This window comes from Borostomias antarcticus (assembly GCF_949987555.1).
Source record: "Borostomias antarcticus genome assembly, chromosome: 11".
Taxonomy (NCBI): domain Eukaryota; kingdom Metazoa; phylum Chordata; class Actinopteri; order Stomiiformes; family Stomiidae; genus Borostomias; species Borostomias antarcticus.
Genome location: NC_140244.1, coordinates 8212258 through 8221704, shown reverse-complemented (window position 1 = coordinate 8221704; position 9447 = coordinate 8212258). Strand labels below are relative to the sequence as shown.

The 9447-nt window shown below is 49.9% G+C and overlaps 1 protein-coding gene across 1 annotated transcript; it reads right to left on the bottom strand.

The window, feature by feature from the left end:
* Window positions 1-519: 519 nt before the first annotated feature.
* Window positions 520-9003, bottom strand: ccdc66 (coiled-coil domain containing 66; the record flags this gene model as incomplete). Its single annotated transcript, XM_084445775.1, has 19 exons — window positions 520-624; window positions 1330-1451; window positions 1622-1827; window positions 1978-2030; window positions 2165-2682; window positions 2785-2877; window positions 2997-3162; window positions 3780-3941; window positions 4295-4379; window positions 5242-5471; window positions 6213-6344; window positions 6643-6765; window positions 6957-7000; window positions 7222-7316; window positions 7435-7558; window positions 7819-8224; window positions 8459-8481; window positions 8600-8658; window positions 8993-9003. The coding sequence occupies 19 exons, from the start codon at window positions 9001-9003 to the stop codon at window positions 520-522; spliced, it is 2757 nt and encodes a 918-aa protein (XP_084301901.1).
* Between the last annotated feature and the right edge of the window lie 444 nt (window positions 9004-9447).

Here is a 9447-nt window from a genome sequence, read left to right as displayed (position 1 = left end):
ACTCGACTCGATACTTTATCGGTTTCAAAATTATTTTCGATGATTGATGATTTTCGATGTTATAGATTATAATTTTCAATGACTTCCACAGCTTGACTACAGTAACCCATTAAATACAGCCCACGTGCAAAATTATTGCACCATGATTAAAAAACAGCAAACATATAACATTTTGAAAACAAAACTGCAACATTAGTGCAAATAACAGAATCGATTTTTGGGAATTTGTGAATCGATCAATAACTGTAGAGAATAGAACTGCATGATGAATCATTTTTCCCACCACCTCTACCAATCAGCCAATTTTCCAATACTTAAACAAAGCTGTCAGATAATGTACCTCACCAAGTAAAGTGCTGTTCCAGTCCGCTATGTGCCTGGAGCTGATCTGGGGACCGGACCTGGGAATCAGGCTTGGGGTCTGAGCCTGGAGATGGGGAGTGGGGACTGGGATACTGAACTGGGTCTGGAGATGGGACTAGAGACTGGGGAATGGGGTGTGAAGTTGGTGAATGGTGGTTATGGGTTGTGGGTCACATGTTGGAAATGTGGGTGGTTCCCCCCATTGATCTTCAGGAGAGGATTGAGCCCCGTCTCCAGCTCCCTCTGCTTCTGCAGCAAGCCCTGCAAACACACAAACACGTCAGCACCTGGAAACACACAAACACACACTGTCAGGCCCTGCAAACACACAAACACCTCAGCACCTGGAAACACACAAACACACACACTGTCAGGCCCTGCAAACACACAAACACGTCAGCACCTGGAAACACACAAACACACACACTGTCAGGCCCTGCAAACACACAAACACCTCAGCACCTGGAAACACACAAACACACACACTGTCAGGCCCTGCAACACACACAAACACCTCAGCACCTGGAAACACACAAACACACACACTGTCAAGCCCTGGAAACACACAAACACACACACTGTCAGGCCCTGCAAACACACAAACACGTCAGCACCTGGAAACACACAAACACACACACTGTCAGGCCCTGCAAACACACAAACACGTCAGCACCTGGAAACACACAAACACACACACTGTCAAGCCCTGGAAACACACAAACACACACACTGTCAGCACCTGGAAACACAAACACACACACATCAGCAGGGACATGTTAGGGGCGACGCCGAAGCACCGCACTGAACGCTGCTGCATCTTTCCTTCTGGTAGGCAGTCTGTGTCAGCCCAAAACAACATCGTGCATAGACTAGAAAATCAGGCTTTAGAAAGGGGGCTTAGGACGTTGGTTTGGGATCCAGGGAGTGTGTGTTAACGACATAAGGTCTTCGGGTCGCAGCCCCCACCTGACGTAGCTCTGACAGGCCCTTGAGGATGGCCTGCTGTCTCTCCCGGTTCTTCAGCAGCTCGGGGTGCAGCAGGGGGTCTCGCTGGGACACCGGGGTCCCTGCTCCACTCTGGGGAACGTCTGAGACGGGGACAACACAGGGATGTACACACACACACACACACACACACACACACACACACACACACACACACACTTACTTGAATCAGGGGACTAAGTCTGAATCTATGTCCAGGAAAGTAGAGATGAGTTGATTGAGATATGTAGGATAGTGTTTGCTGTGGACTGACCTGAGTGTGTCTGATGTTGGGGCTGAGTTGGGGGTCTGGAGAGGGGGGCCAGGGGGTCCAGGTGGTACACCTCATCCGTCCTCATGTAGGGCACAAACTCTGACAGGGGCGGGACGCCGTGGGCCTCCTGGGTGGGGGGGCGGGGGAGCTGCTGGGTTTGGGTCTGGAGGCGGTGCTTCACAGCAGGGACTGGGGGAGAGCGCCCCCTGGTGGGACAAGTCAGCGCTGTCATCACAACTGGGACTTTCGAAATAACACCATCCAGCAACTCAATGATAAGATGTTAGAGGATTCATTTTTTTAATATTAGGTACGCTGATAGTAGCAGCTAGCTGTCCAGTCCAGTGCCGGCTCACCTCTCGATGTGGATGCCTGTGGAAGTGGACGCACCCTTGTGAGAGCTCTCTCCCTGGAAGACAATAAGGTTCCAGTCATCAAAACAATTAAATGAGTATCAAACAAGAACAGAAACAGCAAAAGCGCTTCACATTCATGTGTTCTTGTGTTACATTCCCCAACAAGGACACCGTTCCCCCTGCCTACCCTCCTGGGTGAGCCGGCCCTGGTCCGGCCCTTAGCGGGGTTCAGCTGGCCGTCCTGGTGGCCGGAGTGCGGGGGTCCGTGGTCGGGCTGGGGGGTCTTCGACGCCGCGTTCCTCTCCACCAGGGTCATCAGCTCCATCTGCCTGCGGAGCCGGCTCTCCTGCCTGGTCCTCTGCAGCCCCGCGGGGTAGCGTTCCGACGCGGGGACGAACCGACGGCTGGGGCGCTGGGTGTTCCAGTCGGGCCTCCGCCCGTCCCCCCCGGGCGCCGCCCCCCGCGCTCCGCCGCCAACGCCGCCGTCCGCCCGGGCGAAGGCCTCGTACGGGTCGACGCCCCCCGCCGCTCCCCCTCTCCCGGCCCCTCGGGGGTTCAGGCAGACGTTCTCCTTCCCGGCCCCTTGGTGGCGCTGCTGAGCTTGCCGGGCGTCTCGCCTCGACCTCTTGGCGTTGAGGAGGGGTGGGGGGCAGTGCTCCGCGGGGGGGTTGGGGGTCGGGGCGACCTGCCCTCGGTCTGAGACATCTGGACGTACACACGCAAACGCACACGATGTCAAGTCATGCTTTGGTTGAATGAAGCGTTTGAAGAGAATTCGAGTTGTGGAGTTTGAGGTGTTCTTCTTACCGGTCTGCACGGCGGTGTCCTTCCTAGGAGAGGCCATTTTGGAGGCCCCCTCTCCCGGGCCGGCGGTCAGCTCCTGGTCCCTCAGGGTTGGAACTGGAAGCGCGAAACAAAACAAAAACCCCTCGGATGTTTTTCTGCCCTGCGAGGTGAGAGAGGTGCGTTTGTTCCCACGCCCGTGAGGAGCCGGGTTTAGGGTGCATTTGTTTTCCTACCGTGTGATGCGACGGGGGCCCCCTCCAGCGAGCGGCGCAGCTGGGAGACGTCGTGGCCCTTGCGGGTCAGATCCCTGATCCTCATCTGCTGCTTGTCCCTCAGGGCCTCCATCTGGGCCCGCTGCACGCTCTGGTGCAACTGCTCCGTCTGGCGCTCCAGCAGCTCCTACACAGGAGGGAGGGAGGGAGGGAGGGAGGGAGGGAGGGAGGGAGGGAGGGAGGGAGGGAGGGATGGATGGGTGGATGGATGTGTGGATGGATGGATGGATGCGTGGATGGATGGGTGGATGCATGGGTGGATGCATGGGTGGATGAATGAATGAATGAATGAATGAATGAATGAATGGATGAATGAATGAATGAATGAATGAATGGATGAATGAATGAATGAATGAATGAATGAATGAATGAATGAATGAATGAATGGATGGATGGATGGATGGATGGATGGATGGATGGATGAATGAATGAATGAATGAATGAATGGGTGGGTGGATGCATGGATGGATGAGATGGGAGTTTAGTGTGATTGCAACTGGATGCAGGGGTCTTCGTAGTGATCCTTTGTAATAGGACTATCAAGGTGTCCCTTGTGGAAATAGTTTGTCGTTCTATCCTATAAACACGTGAGGCTTCCTGAATCGATTGCGCCACATGACGATACGTGGTCAGTATTCTCTATGGTCAAACGTCCTGCATTAAATATCCTCCTTGGGTTTCTGTCTCAGGCTATAGTGTTGGAGAGTGTGTGTGTGTGTGTGTGTAGTCAGGGCCGTGCCTCACCTCTTTGTGTCTCTGTCTCTGTGTGTCTTGCTGGTACTGCTGCTGCAGTAGCCGTCTCTCCAGCTCCACCCTCCTCTCCTCCTCCTCCTCCTGCTCCTGCCTGGCCGCCTCCTCCTGCTCCCGCTGCCGCCGCCGCTCCTCCACCTGCGCCTCGATAGCACGCTGGCGCACGCACACACACACACACACACACGGACGGACGGACGGACACACACACACACACACACACACACACACACGGACACACATACGGACACACATAGACACATACAGACGGACGGACGGATGGACACACACACACACACACACACACACACACGAACAGAAGGAGTGTGAGAAGAAGGGTAAACACTTGTTAGACTTCTGGTGAACATGATAAATCAAGAAATCGGTCGATTTCACTATCCACAGAAACCCACTATCCTTGTGTATTTCATCAGGGTTTTGAACAGGACGGGACATTAGATTAGCGAATGGGACGAGGGTCTGAAGCATGTCCCCCTGGGTCAGCCTACCTGGTGCTCCAGCTGTTTGAAGCGCTTCCTCTCCCTCTCCTCTCTCTGCGCCGGGTCCAATAGGGCCGTCATGGTGCGCAGGTAACTACCAAGCAACACAGGAGCACAGCGTCATGTATAAAACAACCTGGCTCTGCTTGCGTAGTGAACATATGCGACACAGACGCAGGCAGAGGTATGCAGGGCATTCAAGTTGAAGTAGATTTATTTGTTATTTGTTTATTATGCACAGCGTATGGGCCCAGCGTACCTGACATGCTTACTTGTACAACTTTACTCACATATGGAATGTTAATACATCTATGTACTCATCTATATGACCAACATACTACACACTTAGCCTTCAGTATGAATATCAATCTCCTACATAGGCCTGTGTGTTTCTGTCTTGTTTGTGTGTACTATTTTATGGACCTGCATAAAAACACTCATTTCCCGTTGGGGACAAGCTGAAGTGATGAGAAGCTGTCATGCCAAATAGTGTCTGGGCTGCCAAAATGTGCCTGGGGTAAGAAGTCTGATTGTCTAATAACATTTTGTGACTATTTTTTTGTTGTTGCTAGCTCGCAAGCTAGCTTGTCTGGTGTCAGTAAACATATTATCAACGTTTCTAATGCCATTTGAATAAGAAATACATGTATAGAATTGAAAAATCTCATCCATGAATGTTAGCTACTTAGGAGCTGGTAGCCAACGTTGGGAGCTACCTAGCTGGCTAATGCTCGTGGACAAGACTGATAGCTAACATTTGTGGACAGGGTTTTTCAATTCTATAAACATATTTTTTATTCAAATGAATTAGAAATGTTGATATTATATGTTTACTGACACCAGACAAGCTAGCTAGCGAGCTAGCAACAAAAAAATAGTCGGACTTCTTACCCCGGAAACATTTTAGCAGCCCGTACACTATTTGGCATGACAAAGCCGTGGCTATCGGGTCTGACCTGGCCCTCTGTGTGAGTCCTCCAGTGGTGTCCACACTAGCCCGTCCCAGGCTGTCCCCTCCACAGGTGCTGGATGCCTCCCAGGCCAGGGACAAGGCCCCCGACGGTGACCTCTGGCTGCTCAGAGAGCTCAGCGCCTCAGACTCCCCCCTCTCTGTAGCTGGGGGAGGAGGGGGCGGCCTTTTCTGGAGGGAGTCAAAATGCATGGTCCAGCGCTCATGGTCCTCCGCCTGGGAGAGGGACGGAGGGAGGGAGAGGGTTAGTTAAGTTCCCTGCACCTGGCTGTGAGGGGTCAGTTAGGTTTACTGTACCTGGCTGTGAGAGGTCAGTTAGGTTTACTGTACCAGACTGTGAGGGGTCAGTTAGGTTTACTGTACCTGGCTGTGAGAGGTCAGTTAGGTTTACTGTACCTGGCTGTGAGGGGTCAGTTAGGTTTACTGTACCTGGCTGTGAGGGGTCAGTTAGGTTTACTGTACCTGGCTGTGAGAGGTCAGTTAGGTTTACTGTACCTGGCTGTGAGAGGTCAGTTAGGTTTACTGTACCAGACTGTGAGGGGTCAGTTAGGTTAACTGTACCTGGCTGTGAGGGGTCAGTTAAGTTTACTGTACCTGGCTGTGAGAGGTCAGTTAGGTTTACTGTACCTGGCTGTGAGAGGTCAGTTAGGTTTACTGTACCTGGCTGTGAGGGGTCAGTTAGGTTTACTGTACCTGGCTGTGAGGGGTTAGACAGGTTTACTGTACCTGGCTGTGAGGGGTCTGTTAGGTTTACTGTACCAGACTGTGAGGGGTCAGTTAGGTTTACTGTACCTGGCTGTGAGGGGTTAGACAGGTTTACTGTACCTGGCTGTGAGGGGTCTGTTAGGTTTACTGTACCTGGCTGTGAGGGGTTAGTTAGGTTTACTGTACCAGACTGTGAGGGGTACATTAGGTTTACTGTACCAGACTGTGAGTGGTCCATTAGGTTTACTGTACCTGGCTGTGCAGTTTTCTCTCATGCCTGCGCCGGAGCTTGTCCTCCTCTCTCTGCTGGTTCAGCTCCTGCAGCCACACGCGCTGCTGCTCCCTCTTCTGGGCACTGAAGGCATGCTCCATCGGACTCGCCTCCTGCCCAGCACACACACACACACACGCACACACACACACACACACACACAGTCATACACACATCACTAGCTAGGGTGCTTGGCCTATATAACGTAACTCAAATAGCACACTCATTTGCTCCAACACTTTGCTCCAACATTTTTTGGGGGGGACGTTTCGTTCCCTTCAAGGTCATATTATGTGACTATGCGTTGGAGCAAACAAGTGTGCAGGCCCTACTTCAGTTCATTTGATCTCACTGCACTGTGAGACTATCCAATGAGTATCGATATGTATCTGATGTCATGTCTTGTAGTACCCCCAGTACGAAGGCCGATCGGATGGCAGCGGGCAGGTCTCTCTGACTGTTGTAGCTCTGGACCGGATGCAGTGTGTGTGTGTCGTCCGTGCCCGACCTCGTCCTCCTCACACCCTCCACCACCTGTCCACACACCAACAACCGTCTCTCAACACTGACCGCAGGAATGAGCTACAACATGTTTAAACGGTGCACTTCGATTAGTTTGTCAAGCATAGCGGACCCGATGGAAGTCCGAAACATGCAAATTCTACCTGTAAAAGAAATGTCAATCAACCTCAACAGAGTAAAATATCTCAAAACTCTGTCCTCACCTCTGGAGTCATCTGCTGCTGTCTCTTCATGGCCATCTGTTCATCTTGTTGACAAACGAAGAAGATAAGATAGCTTTACATTGCATGGCAGACAAGCTGTATAGCATAGCAAAATAAATAGCAGAATGATGCTAATGATCCTAACCAAGCATAGCCAACTCTAACCTAGCATAAAGCCTCTCATCTATTATAGATATAATGACTGTCTGCCCATAACGGGCTCCAATGAGAATGAAATCAGACACTGGCTGTGCTGGTCCTTTACCTAGCTCTCTCCTCCATTGTACCTTCTGGGCCTCCAGTGCTTCTTTGTCCTTCTCTCTTTCTCCCAGTGAAGTGAACAGACCGTTTAACTTCCTTCTTCGCCACAAAAGGGGAGACAACAGCTTACATTTCACACTGTATAGATTAATGTGTAATGTGGAATCAAATGATCATTCTTGGGAGTACAGTAGACACGCTCAGGTCAGAATCTTACTTTTCTTCCTGTTTATCCTGTGAACTTCCATTGTTAGCAGCCAGTTTACTTTCCAAAGTCTCTCCATGGCCCCCTGCTCCTGTCCCGTTGTTTAGAGCGACCTCACTTGAGTCCTCACCAATCCCTGGGGGACATTCACACAAAACCAGGTTCAAGGTATCTCGGTACTGCAAGTAAGTCTATTCTGTAGCTACTAGGTACAGAACTAGAATTCGTAGAACTGACAGCCACAGTTAGACCCATGTCCTATAGAGTGATGATGGACAGGAGATCATAACATTAACCACCAAACAATTCAGAATTATATTATTATATAGGCCTAGATAGCCTAGCCTTGCTAAGAGGCAGCGGCAGCATTTGAGGGGCTATTCTCCGTCATCTCACCTATTTTGGTCTGGCTGTCCGTGTCCTGTGTCTCTGTGCTGACCGAGGAGCCTTTGTTGATGGAGGTGAGGATCTGTTGGAGCTGGGAGTTGGTCAGACACACCATGCTTTCCTTCGCCGTCTCCTTGGCTGCCTTGGAGGACCTATCTGTGATGTTGTGTCTGGGTCTATCTGATGGCTGCCCTCTGGACACTGCTTTGGTACTGTTCTCTATGGTATCCCTGACCCTGGTTCTTGGGGGGTTGCATGCGACCAGCGGCATCTCATCCTCAGTGCTGGGGACAGCAGCCTTCCTCCTGGCCTCTCGACGCTTCCCCTGCATTCTCGCTGGCTCTTCTGACACCGGCTCATTAGAGATGTGATGCTTTGAGTTGAGGACATTCTGCGGTCTGTGCCTGGAGAGTATCTGATGTTGACAGGAGAAGAATAAAGTACGATTTCATCGTCAATGTACTTAATTACTGAATAAACGTGTCATACATTATGAAAAGAACAGTATTAATGTACAATGTATTGATAGTGTCATCAGTGTATGCACCTTGGCCCACACTAATTCCTAGTATGTGGAAACCATATACAGTACATGGCAACAAGCTGATCTGAAAAGTAGGCTGTCTAGTGGTGCTAGAACGTGCCTTACCTTATTTGGATTCTTCTCAACACCTGCAATGACATTCAAGAAAACCACATTCATATTAAAATAAAATGCTGATCCTGATTCAGTGATAATGACTTCAATATACGTGTCATCATTTGAAGCTTATGTGTGAGCTTAACTTACCATGACTGGTTAATATCAGCCGGGGCTTTCCATTTTCAAGTTCAAACATAAGGCCATCCCTATCCATCACAGAACATACAGACATTTACATTAGCTATACTACAGCTAGCTACTGTAGCTATGGCACATCTAAGCTTGTCAAAGTGTCGTGTTTACAAGAGAAAGGAAACAAACGTTGACTTCAACAGGACTAAGTGGGGGCGTCATTTGGGTGTATTTATTCTTGTGTCTTTTAGTTGTGAGCGTGTAGCTAGATAAAGTTACATTCAAACTCGTGGTAAATGTTACTGCTGCTGTGTTTGCTAACGTTAGCTAGCCAACTAGCTATCTAACCTTGCTGATTTTAGGGTTAACGTTACGTTATCTAGCTAAGTGCAAGCAAGATAGACTCACCCGAGATTCATATTAGCTGATAGTGGTCATTGACTTGCGCGGTTTACAGAAATCTTGGTTACTATTTGATGAGAAACATATTTTGATGATTATATAAAGCCAAAAACCACTGAGTAAATCATTGCTGTAATAGCACTTCCTGATATGTTGATTGTGTACGTTGGTTGCTGGCAACGACCAACAACAACTTCATTGATTGGTTAACTCGGTCATCCGTGTGCATTCACCAGCGAATCACAAGTCATTTTAAAAATGTCACCTCGTTTTGAATCATTGTAGCCTCCCCCTATAGGAGCTTGCTGGTCCCGCAGATGGGTGACCCGGACACCCTAAACGAATTACCCCATCACACCGATCTACCGTACTTTGTCCAGTAGATGGCAACAATGTCTCACGAAAGTGTCAGCGGCCAGTTATGGTCAAGTTAATAAGCCGTACTTTTTTGATAAAATGAG